The sequence below is a fragment of the Vulpes vulpes genome, chromosome 2 (genome assembly GCF_048418805.1).
Source record: "Vulpes vulpes isolate BD-2025 chromosome 2, VulVul3, whole genome shotgun sequence".
In the NCBI taxonomy this organism is placed as follows: Eukaryota; Metazoa; Chordata; class Mammalia; order Carnivora; family Canidae; genus Vulpes; species Vulpes vulpes.
Genome location: NC_132781.1, coordinates 51,933,024 through 51,957,106, shown reverse-complemented (window position 1 = coordinate 51,957,106; position 24,083 = coordinate 51,933,024). Strand labels below are relative to the sequence as shown.

The 24,083-nt window shown below is 54.4% G+C and overlaps 1 protein-coding gene across 4 annotated transcripts in view; it reads left to right on the top strand.

The window, feature by feature from the left end:
• Positions 1–24,083, top strand: part of NTNG2 (netrin G2) — a 70,522-nt gene that overhangs the window by 30,710 nt on the left and 15,729 nt on the right. For all 4 annotated transcript variants that reach the window (XM_026009231.2, XM_072748290.1, XM_072748292.1 and 1 more), the window contains exon 4: positions 955–1,598. In XM_026009231.2, the coding sequence (XP_025865016.2) occupies positions 955–1,598 (644 nt within the window). The remainder of the gene's footprint in view (positions 1–954; positions 1,599–24,083) is intronic.

The following is a 24,083-nucleotide window of genomic DNA, read 5'->3' as shown; positions in this document are numbered from 1 at the left end:
TCCTCTCCCTCGGCCATTCCTGCTGCTATAATGGTATTATTTTAAAGGGTCAGGAAGGCCTCTTGCTGTAGATGTTTAAAGAGTGAAGAATGTGAGTAGGAATGGGGCACCTGGGGGGCTTAGTCGGTGAAGGATTTGCCTTCGGCTCAGGTTCTGATCCCAGGGTCTGGCGATCGAGCCCCAAATCGGCCTCCCTGCTCGGCGGGGAGCCTGCTTCTCCCTCTGCCCACCCGCCCTCCCTCCTCAAGGCAGACAGAGTAGAAGGGCACGTCAAGGAGAGGGATACCGTCTGCAAAGGCTCAGAGGCTCAGACAAGCTGGGTGTGGAGGACGGAAGTGCTCAGGTGGGCCAGGCTCCGGGGGCCTGAGAACAGTGATTCCAGGGATGGTGGGAGAGGAGTCCTAAAGAGTCCTATTAAAGAGGCAGGACTTGGGACACCTGGGTGGTTCAGCGGTTTAGTGCCACCTTCAGCCCAGGATGTGATCCTGTGGTCCTGGGATCGGGTCCCACATCGGGGTCCCTGCTTGGAGCCTACTTCTCCCTCTGCCTGTGTCTCTACCTCTCTCTGTTTCTCATGAATAAATAAATAAAATCTTAAAAAATAAAATAGAAGAAAGAGGCAGGACTCTATCCTGCAGGCCATGAGGAGCCACAGGGGCCTTGGGAGCAGGTGACTAACACCTGCCCTTCTTGCTTCTCTGTATCTGGAGCAGGAGCAAGTGCACATTTTCTCAGAAAGCCATAGGCTTGCCTGCTTCTATGTGCTTTGGGGACACAGGTACAGGTCGCCAGCCCAGAAGAGGCTCCCAGTGCCCGGACACCAGAGCGCAGGCTCAGCCAGCCCCCAGCGGATGCCCGGGCACACGGTGCGGGGGCCAGGCCGGGCTGAGGCTCCCTGGGGCCCCAGAGCAGTCACACCCAGCCCTCCCGTCTCGCCCCCCCCCCCCCCCGCAGGAGAACCCCTACCTGTGCAGCAACGAGTGCGACGCCTCCAACCCAGACCTGGCCCACCCGCCCCGGCTCATGTTCGACAAGGAGGATGAGGGCCTGGCCACGTATTGGCAGAGCGTCACGTGGAGCCGCTACCCGAGCCCGCTAGAAGCCAACATCACCCTGTCGTGGAACAAGAGCGTGGAGCTGACAGACGACGTGGTGGTGACCTTCGAGTACGGCCGGCCCACAGTCATGGTCCTGGAGAAGTCCCTGGACAACGGGCGCACGTGGCAGCCCTACCAGTTCTACGCCGAGGACTGCATGGAGGCCTTCGGGATGGCCGCGCGCCGGGCCCGCGACCTGTCGTCCTCGGGCGCCCACCGCGTGCTGTGCACCGAGGAGTACTCGCGCTGGGCGGGCTCCAAGAAGGAGAAGCACGTGCGCTTCGAGGTGCGGGACCGCCTGGCCATCTTCGCCGGCCCCGACCTGCGCAACATGGGCAACCTGTACACGCGGCTGGAGAGCGCCAAGGGCCTCAAGGAGTTCTTCACCCTCACGGACCTGCGCATGCGGCTGCTGCGCCCCGCGCTGGGGGGCACGTACGTGCAGCGGGAGAACCTCTACAAGTACTTCTATGCCATCTCCAACATCGAGGTCATTGGCAGGTAAGGCCTGCTGGGGGCACTGGGGCGCTCTCCAGGTCCCGGGGTGTCGCCCGGTTCCCGGGGGGTTAGCTAGTACTTAGGATGTTACCTGGTTCCTGAGATGTTACCTGGTTCCCAGGATGTCGCCTGTTTTCCAAGATGTTGCTTAGTTCCTGGGATGTCACCCGGTTCCTGGTATGTTAGCTGGTATCAGGATGTTACCTGGTTCCCAGAATGTTACCTGGTTCCTGAGATGTTAGCTGATACTCAGGATATTGCCTGGTTTCTGGGATGTTACCTCTACCTGTGATGGTACTTGGTATTACATCAAAGGGGCTGCTTATGGTGGCCAGGGCTGCACAGATAAGACGCCTGGTTTTTCCATGGAGGGAGGTGAATGATGGATGATAATTGTCCTTTGTAGGGCCTGGAGGGCTGGAAGGTCTAGAGGAGACCAGGGGAGCTGGGCAGTGTGGGCTTGGGCAAAAGCTGGGTGCTCAGGAGGTGCTCTCCAACTGTCCAGCAATTCAGTGAATTGTGCTTGTGTCTGGGGGGTCCCTAAAACTACCCTCAGGCATAATGATTTTCTAGAACAGACTTAGCAAAACCGTTACACTCTTGATTACAGCTTATCACACTGAAAAGCAACAGAAAAAGGTGCATGGGTGGGCTCCCAGAGACACCAGTGTGAGCTTCTGGATGTCATCTCCCCATGCGGTCATGGAGACAGTACTCAGTCCTCCCAGCAATGACGTGTGATAACATGTGAGGGGTACCACCAGCCAGGGAAGCTTGCCCAAGCCTTGGAATCTGGGGTTTTTGTTGGAAATTGATCATATAGGTATGGCTGACTGCCTGTATGATGCACCTTAGTCTTCAATCTCTTGACCCAGAGGCTCCCCTGCCATAAATCGCATTACCATAAACCAGCTGATGTGTCCTGAAGCCCCAGGTAAACAAAGATACTCCTACCAGGCAAGACATTCCAAGGGCTCGGAGATTACCTCCCAGAAGCCAGTTAAAGGCCAAACTTTTCTTGGAATATCCTGGGTGTGGACATTCCCCACCTGTTGAATTAATCCTTTACTCACAGCTTTGGAGAAGAATATGTTTCAAGGCTACTTTGGGGGGAAGGCAAAAGACCATCATAGATTAAACCAGCCTTGATCCCCTGGAAGGATGGCAGATGATTAAGTGACTCCACACTGTCTGGGTCATTTGTTCATTCACCAGATAATGTGCCGGTCTGTAGGGGCAAGCCACGTGACACACTGGTCTGCACTCAGGAGAGAGGCTCAGGAAGCCACATCCCTGGGTCTGCTAGGGGGCAGTGATAAGGGGCAGCAGCATGTGATGCTCTCCAAGTGTGACTCTCGGACTGGCAGCATCAGCAGCACTTGGAAACCTGTTAGCGATGCAAATTCTCGGGCCCTACACCAGACCTTCGGCATCAACACTCCAGGGCTGGGTCCAGCAATCTGTGTTCTAACGAGCCCTCCGGGGATTCTGATGCATGTTCAAGTCTGAGAACACTGGTGTGCCAGTTGGGGGCATGGCTCTGGCATCAGACAGCCTGGGTGGATTCCCGGCGCTGCCATCCACTGACTGGGAGACTCCACACGGGAAGTCTGTCCTCTGTGGCCTGGTTTCCCCATCTGTAGAATGGGGATGATAACAATCATGCCCCCTCAGCGGATGGTGGTGACAGTTAAACGGGCTAAGGTGGGGCATAGTCAGGATCAGGAGCATGGTTCAGGCCGTGTGGGCAGGGGCCGCGCACGAAGCACCCCCTGGGACAACATACGCTGGGGGCATCTTTCCGCAGCAGGCTCTGAAGACCCCAAGGTTAGAATTACTGATAAGAGGAAAAAGCCATTTGTTGCATGGTGTGTCTAGTATAATCCTATTTTTGTACAAAGTGTGAAACACCCATGTGCATAATTTCTACACATTGGGGAGGCATTGGGAAGAAGTGTGTCCAGGCACAGCAAGAGCACCGGGGGTCTGGGGCCAAGGCTGAAGCTCGTGTGCTGACAGATCGCTGTGGTCCTGCCCGCAGAGTGGGGTTGGGCAGGAAGGTGCGGGGCTGTCATCTTCCGCTCACGTTGGCATTTTATTTTACCTGGACTACGCGCGTGTCTTCCAAATGGGCCAAGGCAAAGGCAAGCGGTTGAATGAGGCAGTTCAGGCTCAAGGATGGCAGGTGTATATGCACAGGTCTGTGACTCTGACACTTGTGACTTCTAATCCTCCCCATACTTGGGCAACATATGTTAAATCAGGAATGTTCTGGAAAACATCTGACAAACAGCCACTGTTGTGGAAGCTGGGGGTTGAGGGTTGAGCTCTCTGATCAGTGTCCGGGCTTTGGACCGCTGGGTGACCCCTGCCTGCCCTGGGGATGCCACGGGGGTGTAAGACCCTCCCTCCACCCTGCAGTCCCAGCTGGCTTAGCAGCATGGTGGTGGGAACCAGATCTCTGCACCTTCTGGGGGTCGCAGCAGCCCCTCTGATCTGCCTCGGGCAGCTGCAGGGGGATCCTCCTCTGCAGGGGGATCCTGACCAGGAGTCTGGTCAGCGGCCCTCCTTCCACCTCACTGGGTGATCTGGGGCCGGGTGAGCCTGTTTCAGCTCTGGCCCTCTGCAGCCCTCTCTGGGCCTCAGTGTCCGACCTGTAACCTGAGGACTGGGCGGCTGGAGCCCATGTCTCCCTGGCAAGGTGGCAGGGCGGCCCCTGCTTAGCGGCTCCCAGCTCCCCTTGGCACCCAGCCTCTGTGGGCAGTGGGGATTAGACGTAGCGGTGGCGAAAGGACGGCAATCAATTCACAGATAAAGTAAGTACTCTTCAGGCGGCCGGTTGGCAGGAAAACAGCAGCTTGGCTTATCGATTAATTAGGACTGGTGAGATGGTTCAGCAAAGGGCTGCAACTTTCTCTGCTTTTCCTTTTTAAATTCTGGGGTGGGAAAGCCCAACAGCGCCAGGGAGCCAGAGAGGCCCGGGACGATGAGATGGGGTGGCAAAGGCATACATAGGCACCGCCCAGATGGTGCCTTGATGTTCCTGAGTGGGCACCTGGGGACCCCCCCGCCAGGGCCTTTCAGGTTCTGGGATCTCAGACTGAAACCCTTTCTGGGATTCCTTCAGAGTCTCATGGCCCTGAGTGCCTCCCTCTGTAGCCTGCCAACAGCAGTAGCTGATACTTATTGAGCATTTGCTACAGTCTCATTGACTGAGTCTCATTGAGCTCCCAGTTAAGGGCTTCATGTGCATTTTCTTATTTAATTAATTTGATTCCCCAATGGTTATTGAATTGCTAAGATCCCGTAAGCCAAGAATGTGGCATTGAGCAAGCCAGACCTGATCCCCACCTCGTAGAGCTTTCTCTACAGAGACAGCACTTCCCTCTACTTCATGTTTTCAGATGCAGAGGCTGAGGTCAGGGAATATAAGGAGATCACACAGCTGAACTAAACACCAGACAGCCAAGATCCAACCCAAGCACATCCAACCTCAAGTGCATCTCTATATAGGCCATCTCTCTGACCCCCTCTCCCAAATCCAAAGGTCCCCGGTACTGTGGTTGCTTTCAACTTGCCACTGTTGTCAGCTATTTCCACCTTCAAGGGAGATCCAGATTGAGCGGTGGGAGGGAGCAGAGGGACCTGGCTGTCAGGTCATGAGGAAGGGAGGTAAAGCAGCTGGAGAAGGCCCAGGGCCCTGGGGAATGAGGAATGAGGATGGGTCAGGGGTGAGAGAAGGAGCAGATGGAGAAACCCCACCCAAAACAGGTTCCAGCACCTCAAGGCCTCTGCCCCCACCCCTGGCCTTGCCTCCCTTCCTCTCTGAACCCTGGCAAAACATCCTTGCCAGTCCTGCCCGCTCTGGGTCTGGGATAGAGAGAAGGAGCAGGGGAATCCCACCTCCTATTCACTCCCATTCCTGGAAGGCAGGAAGGAGGTAGGAGCTATTCTCTCCTTCCACACAGGAGAAACTCAGGTGTGGAGCAGGACAGCAGCTGGCTTCAACCATGCCCCAAATCTGGGGTGACATCTGGATTTGGGAGGAAATGTAATCATCCCTTTACTGTCCTTGGAGCAGAGACAGAGCCCCCACCTCCACCCCAAGTGGTCCAGTGCAGCAAGGCCCAAACCCAGCTAGCTTCCTCCAGTAGAGCTTTTTAAGATGATAGGTTCCCCAGCTCCACCACCAACAGCCTTGGATCCCATAAGTTTGGAGCAAGGTCCAGAAAGCCATCTCTTTGCAAAGCCTCTGAAGCAAGTTGGAGAGACAGAGGCTCCATCACAGAGCTGAGCCTCAGTTTTCTTATCTGCAAAATAGAAATAGAGTAACTCCCCCATCAGCTTGTGGTAAGGATCCAGTGAGCTTATGTGTTTGCAGAGCTTATTCTAGCATCTGCTTTCCTCTGGCTAGGTGGCAGGAGAGGTAAGGGACGGAGGCATAGGGCCAGAGCTGCCAGGATGGGAGGACATGGCTACATCTACCTCCAGAAACTGGAGCTCAGAAAAGATGCAGGGAAGCATGGGTTCTTGGGTCAGTGTGGTGGCAAGCCCAAATGTCTACGGGGGCCTGCAGGACAACACCCCTGGGTAATGTAGACCAGTAGAGACAACAGGGAAGGGTGTGGTCTGTGGAAAAAATGTGGAGAGCAGACCCTTTGCAGAACAAGAGACCAAATATTGCCAGATTTTCTGAGGTTACAAGAGAAGGCACACAACAGATATCTCTGGAAGATCACTTGATTTTTAACATTTTGGCATCTACTGTAAAGTTTTTTGAAAACCCTGTGTAGGGCAGCCCTGGTGGCTCAGCAGTTTAGCGTTGCCTTCAGCCCAGGGTGTGATCCTGAAGACCTGGAATCGAGTCCCATGTCGGGCTCCCTGCATGGAGCCTGCTTCTCCCTCTGCCTGTGTCTCTGCCTTTCTCTCTCTCTCTCTCTCTCTCTCTCTCTGTCTCTCTCTCATGAATAAATAAATAATTTTTTTTTTAAAAAATGAGAAAAGAAAACCCTGTGCAGGTACAACAAAACACACTTGAGGCCCGGGGCAGCTCCTGGGCTGACTGTGTGCCCCTCGTGCTCTGAGATTTTCCTGTCTTGTCATAGGTGTGACAGCGTAGCTGCTGTACTAATAGAATTCAGCAGGCCCCTGGCAGGGTGGGCACCCAGAGCTGGGGCACGGGCAGCCCAGCAAAACAGTGTTTCCAGTCCTGTCTACTCTGGGTGTAGGACAGAGAGTAGTCGGTGGTCATCCTGTTCTCATCCCGAAGTCTTGTCCAGGGGCAAATTCCTCTGCTCAGAAAATTCTCGGAGGCTTCAGGGAGCCAGTCCAGTTGGGCCTTTGTCCACCAGGGACAGGGAAGGAGGGGTGACTTCCCTGTTGCTAGATGTATCCCAGCCCAGCAGGGTGGTGTTTGTGGGAGATGGTGGAAAGAGGTCCCATGTGTCAGATGAAGGTCCTGTGTACCTGTTCTGTACATGATAATAAATGTTGATCAAGTGAACAGGAGCGGGAAGAGACGGGCTACATCCCCAAGACAGAGTTGGGCCCGGATGGCCACCTGGCTTCACCAGATTCTGCTCTGAGTCCCTGGGCCGGCTGCCATCTACCCGGTTTCCTCCTCCCCTCCCCCCTCCCCTCTTCCCCGCATCTGGCCTTCTCGTCTTCTCCCACAAACGTCCTGTCTCTATTGATCACCCGGTAACTGGAGGTGGACGGAACTCAGGACGAGAATAGAAACCTAAGAGGGAAGATTTCAGCTCTGGGTGTGAGTGTGGAGGGCACCAGGGTACAGTGGGGGGGGGGGTGCATTGGAGAGAGAGGCACCTTCTGGTCCAACCTGTGCGCCCTGCCCTCCTTCTAGACTCTTCCCTGGGTCCTTTCTGCAGGGAGCCAGGGTGAGAAGAGAGCATGTGACCTCCCTGTAAGGCTGGGACCCTACTTGAGGCAGAGGAGGTGGGGCCCCCCCGTTCAGTGATTTTTTAAAAAAGATTTTATTTATTTATTCATGAGAGACACACACAGAGAGACAGAGAGAGAGAGAGAGAGAGAGAGGCAGAGACACAGGCAGAGGGAGAAGCAGGCTCCCTGCAGGGAGCCCCGATGCGGGACTTGATCCCAGATCCCAGATCATGCCCTGAGCTGAAGGCAGATGCTCCACCACTGAGCCGCTGAATCTGCTGAGCTTCCCGCATAATTCAGACGGTACCGTCCATCTGCTGAGAGCTGCGTGGGGGTCCCCTGCCCATACGGCTCCTCCCGACACCTCCGCTCTGCTCACCTACCAGGCGTGGCCCCATCTCAGCACGAGGTGGCTCGAGGGGCTCCTGGTTTGTCCTGGTCACAGAAGATGCGGGGAGACCTGCAGGTGGGTTGGGGGACGGGAGCGCCAACAGCCGTGCCTTCCCAACGGCACCGGGGAACCGGGCCCCCCTTGCTCTTGCCAAGGGAGAAGGATTTCCTGGGAGCTTTCTCACTACCGTGTTAATTCATTCAACAATTATTTTGAGTGCACGCTTTCATTTGTGTCCTGGGGCCACCATAACCAAGTACCACAAATTAGACGGGCTTGAAAAAACCAAAACATATCGTATTACAGCTCTGGAGGCTTGAAGTCTGAAATCAGGGGGTGGGCAGGGCCATGCTCGCTCTGACATGTGTAGAGGAGAATCCACTCCACGCCTCCCTCCTGGCTTCGGGGGCCGCCAGCAACCTCTGGCATGGCTGGCTGTAGAGGCGTCCGTCCAGCATGGCCTCTGTCTCCTCCCTGCCACTTGCCCTGTCTGGTGTGCTCTGCAGCTCTTCTTGGAAGGACAGCAGTCATGATGGATTAGGGTCGCCCCATTCTCGGGCCTGTATCACCTCATCTTACCTTATATCTTAATCACATCTGCAAAGACCCTACTTCCATATAATTTCATGCACCAGTATATATCTTTTTGGAAAACACAATTCCACACATGGGCCGACACAGGTACCACAGGCCCTAGAGCCTCGTGGGTTCACAGTCTAGTAGGGAGATAGGAATAAACAAAACAAACCACCTCAAAGTGCTAGGAAGGAAATACAACTGAGGGGAGCGTGGGAGTGGGTGGCTGGGAAGACCGGCCTGTCACCAGGACCCAGGTGGTTGGGGAGAGCTCTCCCAGGAGGCAGCTTTGAAGGTGAAGCCTGAAGGGTGAATGGGAGCAGGTAGGGGCGTGGGTGGCTTCCCAGCAGGAGAACAGCAGGTACAAAGGCCCTGCATTCTACACACATGGCGCTTTCTAAGTATTTAATGTGACGTGCTGAAAGGCAAGAGAAGGGACATGGCCAGACCCTACCAGCCCTGCCACCAAGGGAGGGAGTTGGTTTCATTCTAGGTTCAGTAAAAGCTCTCGCCAGATGCTAGGAGGAAGTGACGTGATCTGATTTCTGATGCTTAGACATTGGAGTGGGGAGGGGACCTAAGACTGGCAGGAAACCAGGCAGCTTCTTCCAAGGCTGACAGTGGCCTGTACTGGTTCTGGCGGTGGAGGTGGGAGCCGGGAGCCACCCGGGGATGGGTGGCCTTTGGCAGTAGTCAGCCGTGTGGCTGGTGGGGAGAGCAGGAGGCGTCCAGGGGCCTCCCGGGATGCTGGCCTGAGACACTGGGCCAATGGAGATTTTACCTGGTCACAGGTGGACAGCCATGAGGGGAAGAAGTTTCTGGAGGAAGTTGTTTTTACATTTTTACATTTTGTTTTTCATTTTATCATACAGTAAAAACCATACCCTCCGGGGGGGGGGGGCGCGGCACAGTTCTGTGAATTTTAACACATGTACAGATTCAGGGGACTGCCTCCAGCCCTCCAGCATCAAGACACAGAGCACTTCCATGTTCCCATTGAGCTCCCTCTGGCTGCCCCTTTGTAGCTGTGCTCTCTGCTGGTGCAGTTATCTTTCTGGAAATGTCCTATGGGTGCAGTCAGGCAGCATGTGGGTGGCTTCCCTCACTCAGCGCAGTGCCTTTGAGGAACACGGTGCAGTTACCTGTCAAGCATGGTCTTCCTTGTTGCTGGGTGGTGTCCCACTGTGTGCTGGGGTGTCCCACTGTGTGCACCCACTGTATGCCAGGTGCTGTCCGGCTGTGTACTGGGTGGTGTCCCTCTGTACACCAGGTGGTGTCCTACTATGTGCCAAGTGGTGTCCCTCTGTGCTCCAGGTGATGTTCCACTAATGTGCCAGGTGGTGCCCTACTGTGTGCCAGGTGGTAGCCCTCTGTGTATACCCACTCTCTGCTGGGTGGCATCCCATGGTATGCTGAGTGGTGTCCCTCTGTGTGCCAAGTGGTGTCCCACTAAGTGCACCCACTATGTGCTGGCTCTACCTTGTTTCCTGTTGGCCATTCAGCCGTTGTGGGTTATTTCAGCTGCTTCCAGTTCGGAGTGATGGTAAGTAAAGCTGCTAGAAACATTAATGAGAGGGGTTTTGGGTGAACATAGTTTTCATTTCCCTTGAGTAATTGCCCAGGCATGGGATCGCAGTGTCCTACAATAAGTGCATGTTGCATGTTATGAGAAACCGCCACAAGGTTTTCTAGAAGGGCTGCATGTGGGGAAGAGGAGGCTCTGCTCTGGACCTGTTGCTTCAGGTCGCCCTGGAGGTGTCCATGTCTAGAGTGCAGGCCAGATTGGGCCAGACTGGGCCCTGGGGCCTTGGGGGCTTAGGGAGACCCCAACTCTGTGGGAGTACTCACGAACCCCAAGAGGGTGGGGAGATGGGGAGAGCGTCGGGCCTGGGATGGAGCCCGGAGAGGCTGGATAGTGAAGGCCAGACACAGAGCACGAGGAGCCAGGAGGGAAGAAAGTCCAGGAGGACAGTGCCCCAAACCAAGTGGAACGAACGTGTCCAGGCAGAGCAGCCACTGTGTCCGATGCTGCTGGGGGGTCCAGACAGGAGTGCAAGGCAGGCCCACGGATTTGGCAACAGGGAGGTCAAAGGTGACCTCTTCCACCTCGTGGTGGAGTCAGGGGACAGAAGCTGTCTCGGGGTGTGCTCCAGGGTGAATGCCAAAAAGTGAAAGAAGATGAATGAGGGGTAAAAATGGGAGTGTTGTCAAGGCATTTAAGAAGTGCAACCCTGAAAGAGGCATGAGCTGGTGGGGAGAAGCAAGGAGGAGAGAGTTGTTCCTACAAATGGGGGAGGCACCGCAGCACATTGGGGTTCTGCTGGAATAATCCAGAACCAGTGTGGGGAGAGTGAACAGGGTGCAGGAAAGGGCTGGGGGGGGACTTGCACCACACATGAGGGGGAAAGGCACGTGCACGCTGTAGGACGAAATATTTGGGACAGAAACCCAGCTCCCAACACTTCTAAGGACCTGATGTCAGTTCTGGCAACCAAGGATGGCACCCCCTCCCCGCCCCGCGGCTCCAAGAGGTCTCTTGGTGGTGACAGGGCGCTCCGTGTCAAAGGGAAGCCTACATGTGCTTCTGACTCTTTTGTTTCAATTTTTTGGGCCAAGGCAAGTCTCCCAGCCCGGAAGCAAGTTTCCCCACCTATAGGATGGGATCCCACTGTTGTAAGGATTGTCCCAGCACTTGCAGGTTAACTCAAGGCCAACGGGGCACCCTTGTTATCTGGAAGGAGTCAGTTTCAACTCACCTGAGCACAAACCTCATTCCCAGGTGCGTCCCCCACTAGGAGCCAAGTGGTCTCCAGCCAAGTGGGACCCCTGGGTCTCATCTCCCATCGGGTGCGGTTGCCACCCCCTACAGAGCCCGCTGGTGGGCAGGGAGAAATGTCCCACGTAGCCCAAGTGACTTGGGAAGACAATGTTACTGCCAGCAGCACAGCAGGTAGTGTGGCCCCCCAGCCTGGCAGCCCCCTGCAGACAAACCCCAGGCCCCAACAGGCGCTGTGCCCTGCCCACCCCTGAGCTTTGTAACCTGCAAGACCTGGAGGTGTAGGTGGGACACACAGGGCCGAGGAGGGGCAGCGAGTTGGGGGAAGGCAGATGGATTTGAGACTATTTGCAGGCCCTGGCCTCCTCCGCAGAGGGAGCCGGCGGGGGGGCGGGGGGGTGCAGGGGGTGTCATTCTGAAGGCTCGGTGGCAAGTTGCCCCATATCAAGCACGGGGTCATTCACAGCTGCTCCCTCTGCAACCCCGACACCCCCCCCCCACGCACCTGTGTGTGTACCTGCCCACCCACAGCCAGAAATCCACTTCCACAAGCACCTGTTACTTAACACACCACTCACTGAGCCATTGAGTGCACGCTGCTCCCAGACTCCAGCCCTAGGATGCCCTGAGGTCTCGGGGGGAGCCCAGAGTGGGGGGGGGGGCTGGGCTTGGCTGTCTGGGACTTGGGGTGTCTCTGGGCTTCCCTCCTTCTTTTAGAGTTGCCCATTCTGAGCTTGGGATCCTGGAAGCCTCTTTCCGCTCTGCGGGGCAGTGCCCTCCCTCTCCCCCGACTCTGGGCCGTGAGCAGGTTCTTTACGAGGACTCCCATCACCACCCTCCTGCCCCCCTGAGAGGGGCACCACCAGCACCAGAATTTCTTCTGGGGATATGACTGGCTTCTCTCTTTAGTCTTGCCCTCCTGTGTGGAGATTTTTTCCCCCAAATACAAGTCCAGCCATGTCGCTTCCCATCAGTGGCTTTCCACTGACCCTAGAATCAAGCCCGCCCTCTGCCGCTCTGCTCACAGTGCCCACAGGCTTCTCCTCCCTTCCTGCCACAGCCTGGGCTCTGAGTCCTCACAGATAGGGCCCCAGACCTGAGTCCCTGACTTGCTGTCCCTTCTGCCCTCCCTGCCCTCGTGTCTGGCCAGGTCCCCTTCCCTTGGGCTTGGCTCAGCACCTCTCTTGGGGCTTCCAGAGGCTGGAGACCTGGGCAGCCACCCCTAGGTGGGTGTCCCACTCTGGCTTTCAAGGAGCATGGTGGTCCCACTGCTCTGCCACAGCTCCAGCGGCCACCCACGGATACCTGTGACCCCTGTCCCCCTGCCCCACCCCAGGCACTGGGCTGAGCGAGCTGGGTCTGGCTTCTCCACCCAGTGCGGCTGGTACCGGGAACCAGGTGGGCTTGCTATGTATTTATTGAATTCTTTCACTCATTCATCCATGAACAAATGAGCTCGCATCAGTGGCTCCTTCCAGAGCAGGAAGGAAGTGGCAGTAGCAGCTCACAGGCGGGGAGCAAAGCCAGCTGGGCTTGCTCACACCTAACCTGCAGCTGCTCACCCTTCCACCATCACACCCAACAATGCCTGTCACCCTGGCCTGGCCCTCTCTCCAGGGAGCTGGGGCCTCCCATGGCGGGTGGGGGGTGGGAAACACTGATCTGGCTTTAGTCAACAGCCTGGCCAGGCTGCAATGGGTGGGGGGTGGCCTTTCCTTACAGCCTGGCCCTCCCCGGCTGTACCCCCTGTGCCACCCCCAAGCCATACTCTCAGGCCCCCCGGCTCCCTTCCATCAGCCTCTCCCGGTGGCTGGGAGGCTGCCTCTGGCTTTATAATGGGTAATAAGATTTATCAATAGTCTGGAGGAGGTGATGTACGTTAAAGCACTTAATATAAAAGGACTTCGCACAGAAGCCCAAATTTGATTTGGCCAATGAACTCAATTGCCGGCCTGACTGCGTTCCAGGAGGAGAGGCAGCCAGCATTTATCCACATTATCCCAAGGAAGCCAGACCCCTCCCTGCAGCTCTGCCCTCAAGGTCCCGCCTTCTGTGGTCTCTGGTCTCAGGGTCTTGGTCTCGTTCAAGTTTTCCAGCACCCAAGGTCCCTCTTCCCTTTCTCCCATACCCAGCCCTGCCCCCTTCTGCTAATTCCCTAGAGAAGTCCAGCATTTTACCAGTAGGTGAAGCATCCCTACTGGGGCCTTCTGGTCCCTTGTCACCTCTTGATCCAGCTAGATCTCTAAGCTTTTCTCCTGACCAGGGCTTGCTTCTGCAACAGCTGCCCATCCCTCTCCACTGCTGCGCCCCAGCCAAGGACATGGTCTCTTCCTTCCTCCCCGCAACAGAAGGTCTAAGGTTCCAGTGGGTAGAGAAAGAACACATCAAAGGATGACCTCTGGCCAGCACACACCCTGAGACCCAGCCGTTTCCATGGCCACCTGCTGGCTGGGAGGGGAAGCCACCTCCACCCCTCCAGGGAGCCCCAGCCCCCCTTCCAAGGCCAAATCCTTCCTCCTGGGAGTGCAGACCCTAGCCCTGAATGCTGAGCCCCTCCACAAGGGACATGCCCTTGCAGATGTCACCTTCTCCCTCGTCCTGCAGAGCACTGTGTCCACCCTCTTGTGCCAACATGTCCAGGGCAGCCCATGTTTGGGGTGTGCCTCCCTCTAAACCCAGCAGCCCATTGAAACGTCTCTCCCTCTGCAAAAAAGAACCATCTTTACCCAAAGGTACAGGCTCTGTTGGGCAGAGAAATGGGCAGACACCATTGCTGCTTAAAAATAGTCGCTTATCCCTAATAGCTCCAGCCTTTAGGGCATGGGGAACATGCAGGTCCACTCTCCGTTCACCCTGCGTGTGAACACACAGGGACAGCAGCCAGCTAGGGCGGCGGGGGCGGGGGGCGCGGAACGCCAGGCAGAGGCAACCTGTTACTGAGAACCACCAGCACCCTGGGCTCTCCCCCAAGCCCCTCCTGTGCCTCATGTCCAGGAGTCCCTGCAATTGTCCTGCAATCCTGGCTGGTTTGACCTTGGCGGGGAGCCAGCCCCAGGCCCCTCCTCCCTGCTCCCTGCTGGGCTCCGGCACCCGCCTCTCATCCCCCCCACCCCTGCCCAGGAGCGATGACATCACTCTTTCCGGCTGCCAGGCGTTGACCTACATTCCTCCCGCCCTCCTGTCTGGGAGGCGCTCCAAACACCCGCTCCTCTCGCCCCAAGGAGGGAAGGACCCGCTCACGATTTTCATGGAGCACTGGTGCCAGGCCCGAGGCCAGATGGTGCTCCTGCCGGCAGCTCCCAGGCACCGCCCGCCCTCCCTGTGGGGCAGGGCACGCTCTGGCCTGGCCAGGCCCTGCAGGTGGACTGGAGGGGGTGAGGTCGGTGTGCCAGGCACCTCTTGGCGGGAGCAGAGCACGGTCCCAGAGAACTGGGGATGTCTCGGATGGCCTTGCCCTGGAGGTGAGGCCTGGCCCTGCCTGCAAACCGTGTGGTCCCCTGGGGCTCGTTAGGGACTCATCGATTTTGAGAAGGTGGCTGAGGTCCTCCGTCTGGAGGGTGGACAGCAGAGCCAGCTGCCAGTGGGCAAGTGGGTATATACCCCATGCCAGGCCTCAAGAGGAGTCAGGGGGTAGGCTGGAGGGCCACGACTCTGCCATATACAAGAGTAGGGGTGGTGGGTGCAGCTGCCAGATCAAATGCCCAGTTAAATTTGAATTTCAGATAAACAACAAAAATTTTTATAGTGTAAGTATATCCCAAATATGTCATGGGATATACTTATACTAAAAATCCATTCATTGTTTACCTGAGATTCTAATTTAACCAGGCACCCTATATTTTTATATGCCAGATTTGGCTCCTTGGGAAAGTGGCTCCGAGATGACAGTGGGTATGTCCCCTGGTGGGGACCCCCAAGGCCTGAAGAATGGGCGAGCTGACCTGGGAGCTGCTGGCTCCTGACAGGCTCCAGGATAGGATGTTGACAGGACAGATGAGGGGGCCTGTCTCAGGCTGGGCACCTGGGGGCTGCCAGGTAAGGCCAATCTTTGTTCCTAGGAACCCCACACTTCACCCCTGTGACCACTCAGCCCTTGGCAAGGGAACCAAAGGTAATAGTTGACATCTGTGCAGGACTCGCTCTGCGCAGGACCCTGGGCTGTGAGCCCCATGTAACAGCGCACCTCCCTCCCGACGGCCCGGTCAGAGGGGAGACTAACACCTTGAGGCTGGTCACCTGCTACCCTACACTGCTCCAGCCATGACATCGCTGGCTGTTAAGGGAGTAGCTGCTCCTTCCTGCATTCAAGATATACCAAGAGCCCCCTGTGTGCCCAGCAGTATGTCAGGCACTGGCAAGCAATGAAATAGCAGAATTGAAAATCTCTGATGTAATTCAACCCTCCCAACTTGCGAAGGAAAGGTCTGAGTCCCAGAGAAGTGACTTGCTCAAGGTCACTCAGCAAATTAGGAGCAGGGCCTGGCCAAGAGTCTTGCTGCTGACTCAGCACCTCTCCTTCTGTCCCTCTCTCTGTGTCTCTGTCCTCCCTCTCTCCCCTCCTCCTCTCTCTCTCTGTCTCTCTCTCTCTCTCCCCTCCCGTCTTCCCATTCTCTCTCTCCTCTCACCCTCTCTCTGTCTCTCATGGAGCTACTCCTCTTCTACCAATAGACTTAAAGCCTGGGACTCAGAGATAGGGCTGGGGTGGGGAGGGCCACCCTGGTGGGCTGGGAGCTTCCGCTAGCCGGTGGCAGGCCCCCTGGGGCTGGCTGGCCTCACGCTGTCCCTCTGTTCATTATTAAATAATGCTTCCTGATGGATGAGCTGGAAAGTGCTGTGTAGCGGGGTCAGGTGGCTCAGGTGATGGTTTTCTGGTGAGATTGATGGTCCTCAAAGGTCAGATTCAGAAAGCAATTCCTTGGGAAAATTGATCCCCTGGATGCAGGGCAGCGTTTGGGCTGGAAGGGCAGCCGGGCATGGGTACCACCCACCCAGGCCTGCACACGGGCAGAAGCCAGTGTCGGGAGGGCAAGTGGGAAAGGGAATTCTTTCTTCTGTGGCCGCTTGTTTCCTAGGCCAAGGCCAGGCCTCAGAGTTGCTAAGGCTGTGGGCAGGGGCAGAGCCTTGTGTCCCCTCTCCTGGCCTTAGTCCTCTCTGTGCGATCAGCAGGAGGCAAGCTCCAAGACCCTCGAGGTGGGACACGGGCCACGAGGTCCACTGCAGGTACCCGACAACCCTGAGTTCATATCTCGCCTATCCCACCCAGAGACCTGGGTTGAGTTACTGATACTTGACCTACCAGAATCTTGCACCCTTACCTGTGATGTAGGGACAGTGTGCCTTCTGGGTTTTCACAAGGATTTGGTTAACAATGCACGTTACACAGCGCCTGTCCACATATGAGTGCTCAATAAATTATTGATACATACTTTTTTTTTTCACCTCCCGAGGGCCTTCTGAAATAGCAAAGAGAAATCCCGGAAGGACAGCAAGCAGTCGGAGGGAGGGCAGGAAGGGACGTGCCTGTGTTTCAGGGACCATGGGTGGGTCAGACTTCTCTGTGTCCCATGTCTGTCTGACCGCCAGCCCCGGGGACTCCCCAGGCCACTGCCCCCTGCCTGCTTGCAGCTCTTTCTAAAGTGAGGCTCACTGGCTGTGTGGCCTTGGGTGACATACTTACCCTCTCTGTGCCTCATTTTTTACCTGTAAAGTAGAGATGATAGTAATATGGTAATATACCCCCATAAGGCTCTAGTGAAGAGTGGGCGCATTTATTCATGGAACGCTCTCAAGATCCCTGTCTCCAGGAGCGCATAAGTTTAAAGAATGAAAAAAACCAAGCAGACACTAACATTTGGGAAACACTTCTATGTAGTGAGCAAGTCCTTTATAGACCACGTCTCAGTTGGACCTCATGACAGCCCTGGAGGTAGATGCTACTGTCATCTCGAATTTTTTTTCTAAGATTTTATTTATTTATTCAGGAAAGACACACACAGAGAGGCAGAGACACAGGCAGAGGAAGAAGCAGGCTCCCTGCGGGTAGCCTGATGTGGGACTTGATCCCGGGACCCCGGGATCACACCCTGAGCCGCAGGCAGACACTCAGCTGCTGAGCCACCCAGGCGTCTCTACTGTCATCTCCACTTTACGGATCAGAAACTGAGTCATGGGGAAGTTCTGCAACCATCCTAAGGTCACACAGTAAGTGGCCAAACACTCCAGGCTCGTGTGACCGGGGGCCAGGGCCAGGCCAGAAAGGGGCACAGACCCTGGATGGTCGCTGCCGTGTGCAAGGGCTTCAGTTTCGGCCTCCCTATATGTACAGTTAGTGATATAGCAGGTGCATTACTTCTGTCCATTTGTCCGTTCCCTCACTCACGAGTGACCCTTGCCACCGATCCTCATGACAGCCTTGGGGAGAAGCAGTCTTGTTGCCCCCCCTTCAGGTGACAAAACCGGGACTCCAGGGCTCCGTGGTATCCCCACCCCCACTGGCCACCAGGGAGCTCAGGCACTGAGTGTGAGCTCTGGCATCGGGCTGATTCGAGTTCTGGCTCTGCCCTTCGGGCTGGGGGACCTTGGGCAGTTCACTTCCCCATCCCAGGTCTCAGTGTCCCCACCTGCTCAATAGCTATCATAACAGTATGCTGTTCATAGGATTGTTAGGAAAGGCCAGTGTGCTAATTCACGGGGAGCTCTCAGAATGGTGCTGCGTGTCAGCCACACTCACCCAGCAGCCCTCTCTAAGGTACAACGCAATAGGTTACTGAAAATAGTAAAACAAACCTCGGAAGTTTCCTAGGAGAGAGATTATAATAAAACCCTGTTTCCCAGGCTTCAGTCACTTGGGTAACCCCTTCACAATTTTCCCATATCCCAATTATCATTCATTCATTCATTTAACTGTTTACTGGGATATAATTTGCATAGCACACAACACACCCGTTTGATGTGTACAGTTCCATGGCTTTAACCTACTCACAGGTGCATGCACCCATCCCCAGGGTGACACTCTCAAACATTTTCATCACCTTAAAGAGAATCCCTGCCCTCCTCCCCACCAACCCCTGGCAACCACTAATCTACTTTCTATCTCGGTGGATTTGCCTAATCTGGGCATTCTGTATAAATGGAATCAAGCAGCATTTGTCCTTTTGTGTCTGGCTTGTTTTGCTGAGCGTCAGACTTTCCAGGTTCATCTGTGCTGTAGCAGGTGTCAGAGCTTCATTCCCTTGTATGGCCCAAGAATATTCCATTTGTGTGTACTTTGCATTTCTGTTGATTAACACTTGGGGATGTTTCTGCTCTTTGGCTGCTGGGAAGGACGCTGCTGTGAACATTGGTGTACATGTTTTTGCGTGGACACGCTCTCGTTTCCCCCAGGGTGTGTGCCTATGGGTGGGATCGCTGGGTCACGTGTTGGTGCTGGACAGACACCTGTCCAAGACTCTGTGCTTGGTCTTGTGAGGAACCGCCAGACTGCTTCCCAAAGCAGCTGCACCATTTTACCTTCCCACCAGCAGTGGAGATAAGGGTTTCAGTTTCCCCACATCCTTGCCAATGCTGGCTAATAACCGTGTTTTTGATAACTGTCCTAACATGCACGTGGAGGGGTAACTCACAGGATCTCTGATTTGGCTGTGGGTTAATGATGCTGAGCATCCTGTCAAGTGTTTGTTGGTTGTGTGTGTCTCTCTCGGGGAAAGGTCTATGCAGACCATTTCCCCACTTTAAAAATTGGGCTGCGTCTTTTATGATTGGGGTGCAAGCATTCATTATGTAGTCTAGATAGAAGATCTAATTCACAAAATTTCTCTCTATTCTATGAATTGCCTTTTCACTTTCTTGACCATGGCCTGTGACACACACAAGTTTTGAATTTTGATAAAATTCAACGTGTACCTTTTTTTCTTCTGTTGTCTGTGCTCTAGGTGTCATGGGTAAGAACCCACCACTGGACCCAAAGTCACAGAGACTTGCCCGTATCTTGCCATTTTTCTAGTTTTAGCTCATACACACAGGTCTTTGATCTGTTTTGAGTTCATTTTTGTTTGTGGTGCAACTTCATTCCCATGCATGTGGTTATCCCTTATTATGTATTTACTTGCTTAACCGTTGCTTTAAATGCATATACTTCATTGCCTCACCAAGGCAATCATATTTTTAAGATCCCAGGTTTGATGCACTTGTCACTTTATTTATTTATTTATTTATTTATTTATTTATTTATTTATTTAGTTTGTTGCTTTAAAAAAAAAATACCATGTGTTCAAAAGAAATACTAACCGTGAAACTGTTTTTACGGTTCACACCTACGTTTCCCGCAGTCACATCCTGTGCTCCGCTGTGGGAGACGGTGATGGTGCTGACGCTTATTGGGGTGAGGGACAGCATAACAGAGGCAGACGGGGTGGGGATTCTGAGAAGTCCCCCTGCAGGAGTGACATTTGGCCAGGTGTTACCTTTAGGAGAATGGGGCAGGGCCTGGCAGCGGACTCCAGGTGGAGTGAACAGCATATGCAGAGGTCTATTAAGGTGAGAACAGGACATATGCTGTAAAGAGACATAGATAGAGAGAGAGGGACACAAGGAGAGAGCCAGAAAGCCCAAGCCCCATGCACCTGTGTGTGCACACACATGCGCACACACACACGTGCATACACACAGAGGCAGCGTCACACAGACCTTCCCGCAAAATCAGGAAGTCTAAGAAGCACCTCCATTGACTGGGTTCTGTTTCTGTGCCAGCCCTGGTGAGGCTTTCCCCCATATGTGGGCTTCTCCTGGCAGCCATGCCCAACAGGGAACTTCTCTTCTTGGTGGAGGAGGCACTGAGCTCATTCCAGGCCTCGGCTAGGAATGGTGGAGAAGCCAAGATTACCTCTGGGAGAGGAGGCCTGAGGATGGTTGGCCAGCATGGGACTGGGCAGAGCTGGGGTCAGGGTCTGGGTCTGGAGTAGCCAGCTGCATGGCCTTGGCTTCTCCCCAACCAGGACCCCACAGGCCTGTCCAGCTCTGACACCACCAACTCCCTGCTATCATCCTTACAATATTCAGCTGGTCTTCTCAGATTCAGCTGGTCTTTATGCCTTTTTAACAAGCCAAGGTCAGTGTTATCGCCCAAAGTTGAGATGGCCATCTTTTCTTTATGTAGCTGATATCTAAAAATATCCCGTCCTCAGGCCAGAGGCATGGAGTACATTCCTGGTTCCACACAGCTGAGGTGTTCCTCTCCAGCTAGCTCAGTGGGATATTAAATAGGAATTCAGAAGGGAAAAAAAAATCTTCTGAGGTCAAATACATTTTGCAAACAAACTTCTGTTAGACAAAGTCAGACAGGTTTTCTTTCCTGCAGGACTTGTCAGAGCCTGTCATATGCTAATGTGTGCTGTGCATGGGGGCGATCAGGGAGGAGTGCTGACCAGTACAGTTAAGCACAGGACATCTCTTTGCCAAGGACTAGCTCTGGGGTCTAGTGTCCCTAGGAAGAAGTGTCGCCAGTGCCAACAGGTGCCTGCTCAACCCCCTGGGCCTTTCTGAGCGGCGAGCATGTGGTAGGCCCACAGCACGTATGTGGCCATGGATTGGAGCTCCGGAGAAAGACTGAAGTCCAGCTGTGTGCTCGACGGGGTCAATGCCCAGGGCAGGGCTGAAGCTCAGAGTACAGACTTCAGCACCTGCTGACCCCACGGACGGGGCCTTGCGTCAGAATTCCCTTCCAGAGAATTTGGGAGACATCCCTGGACCCGAGAACTGAGTCATAAACAGCGGGTGCTATGTGACTTGGAGCAGGGTTTCCCACTCAGCGCCCCCCTCCGAGACCTGAGAGACCCACTTCTCTGTCCTCCCCCAGAGGAAAGGTGTGTGTGAGCTCAGCAACCAACTGCCCTCCCCACCCTGAACCTGACTGCTTGGTTTAAAATAACCTTTGTCATCTACTTACAAATGTAATAACTGCTCAAGACAAGGAACGTAGGAAACGAGCAATGTGACAAAAAAGAAAGTCCATTTATCATCCTGTCCCTTCTGACCTAGGACAACCACACTGGTAGCCAGACACATTTTCTGCTGGTTATTTAGGTATGGCTATGTGTATTTTATTTTATTTTATTTTATTTTATTTTATTTTATTTTATTTTATTTTTTTAATTTTTTTAAAATTTATTTATGATAGTCACACAGAGAGAGAGAGAGAGGCAGAGACACAGGCAGAGGGAGAAGCAGGCTCCATGCACCAGGAGCCTGACGTGGGATTCGATCCCAGGTCTCCAGGATTGCTCCCTGGGCCAAAGGCAGGTGCCAAACCGCTGCGCCACCCAGGGATCCCGCTATGTGTATTTTAAATGTAACCAGAAGATGCATAGATTAGTCGGCCTGGGCTGCTGTAGCCGAATACCACACACCGGCTGGTTTAAACACTGGACATTTTATTTTCAGATAGTTCTGGAGGCTGGAAGTCCCTGATCGGGGGGCTGGCAGGGGCTGGCTTCCTGGCTTGCAGACGTGTCCTCACATGGTAGGGAGACAGCTCTGGCGTCCCTCTTCTTCTAAGGGCATTGTCCCTAGCGGGTCAGGGCCCCACCCTTATGACCTCATTTAGCCTTAATTACTCCCAAGAGGCCCCATCTCCACAGAGCGTCACCCTGAAGGTTAGAGCTTCAACACATGGATCTGGGGGGGTGGGGACACCACCAACCTCTAACACTACTGACATACAACTGGGGAACCTACTTTCTGGTAAACCCATATTCTCTCCCACATTGGCTTGGGCGCTGCTGGAGTTGAATAGCTCTGAGTTCCAGTCTCCGCCGTATTTCTGGGCCCCTGCAACTCTGGGCAAGATGCTTACCTTCTCTGAGCCGCCTTTTCCTGGTCTGTAAAATGAAGGCGACAGGGGTACCAACTCTCAAGGTCATTAAGGTATTGCGTGAGATGCGCACTGGCAGGCAGGAAGCTCTCAGCAAGTAGGGGCTTTTCATTTGTATTAGGAACATCCCCCACGGTTCGAGATAGCCTTTAACAACATGTTTGATCTGTTCTAATACTGTATTAAGGATATATTAATGGTAAATATGATTCCAGACATTCCAGAACATTCCAGACATTCCAGAACACTATCATAGTTCAATGCATTGATACACCTCCACATCCTTAACCAGTACACAGGATCGTCTGAGGGCAGTGAGAAGCTGCAAGAAGAAAGGCAGCCCTGGCCATTCCGACAGACCACAGGTTAACTAGGGGCTGCACGGCTGGGGGGGACCCGGGACAGACCAGGCAGGGAGTCCTGGCTCTGGAGGGTGGCCCCACACAGAGCTCTGGGCAGATGGAAGCAAAAGGGGACCTGAGGGGAGGCAGCAAGAGCCAAAACAAAGGGTGCGGCAGGCCTGGTGTGCAAAGATGGGGGACACAACGGTTACATATCCATCGTGTGGATGAATGGAGGCCGAGGGGAGACACCCCCCAGAGGCCTCAAAGCAGACGGTGCAGAGTGAAAAGCAGTCCCCCTGGAAGGTGAGGGATGAAGAGAAGGGAATTGTGAGCCAGAGAAGGAAACAGTCTGGGATGAGGGGAAGGCCACCCATGCCAGGCCTCACTGCTGGGCCTCCGTGCCTCCACCTGAGCCCAGGCCTCTCTTCTCTCCTGCTGGCCAACACCCAGCTGACCTCCCTGCCCTGCTCTGGCGCCCTAGACAGGGCATTCTCCACGGAGCCACCACGGTGATGTTAACTTTGCACTAGGGTGGATGGCCTCCAACCTCCCAGCGGCCTCTGTGTCCTGGGCTGGCCTCCTCCTACCTGCTGGGCTCCTTTCAGACTTCATGGGTGGGGTTCTTCTCAGGCCTAAGGTCTTCCTTCTGTTGCACTTTCCAGAAGGTTCTCTCCTCCTTGTCTGGCAAACTCTTGATCCTTCAGGGGAGGGTCTGTTCTTCCTGGAAGCCTATCCTGCTCCCCCTAGGCTAAGTTAGGACCCCCCACCACCACCACCACAATACCCTCTCCTCTGTATGATGCTTGGGCACCTATAACAATTGCCATTAATTAAGGATTTGCTCAGTGACTTTTGTCAAATTAATAGACTTCATGTTCTGAAGCAGTTTGAGGCTTACGGAAAATCAAACCCATGGTAGAGAGAGTTCCCAGTAGCCCCCGTCACCCTGGACACAGCTCCCCCTGTCACTACTGTTTGCACTAATGTGGTACATTTGTTACAGATGATGAGCAGTGATGTGTTATTATGAACCAGAGCCCACTGTTTACATCAGGGGTCATGTCAGGGTTGTCAGCTCAGTGGGTTTGGACAAATGCACAGTGTCCTGCATCCACCAAGAGAGTGTCACACAGAATCGCTTCGCTGGCCTGAAATACCCCACGCTCCACCTGTTCCTCTATTCCTCTCTCCTCCCCTACCCCAGCCACTGGTTTCAATCATTGCCCTTCTAGACTATATACTCCAGAGCAGGGGGCCCACCTGATTTGTTGACCATTCCACTCTGTGTTCCCCAGCCCAGAGCCTGGCACATAACAGGTACCCTCTCTATTTTTTGCATTTTTAAAATAAAAACAGGATTCTACTCAACACCTTATTCCACAAGTTGCTTTTTACAAATAATGACAATATACCTTGTATCAGAACCTAGAGAATGCCGGCTTTCTTTTTGTTATGGGGGATTTCCAACATGCAGATGCAAATATAGGACCTCCATATATACCTGTCCCCCGACTTGGCCAGCTATCAACTCGTGGTCTCTCTGCTTTCATCCCCATCTCCGGCCACCGTATTCCTTTCCGTGTTATCCTGAAGCAAATCCCAGACACCAGATCATTTCATCTGTAAATGCCTC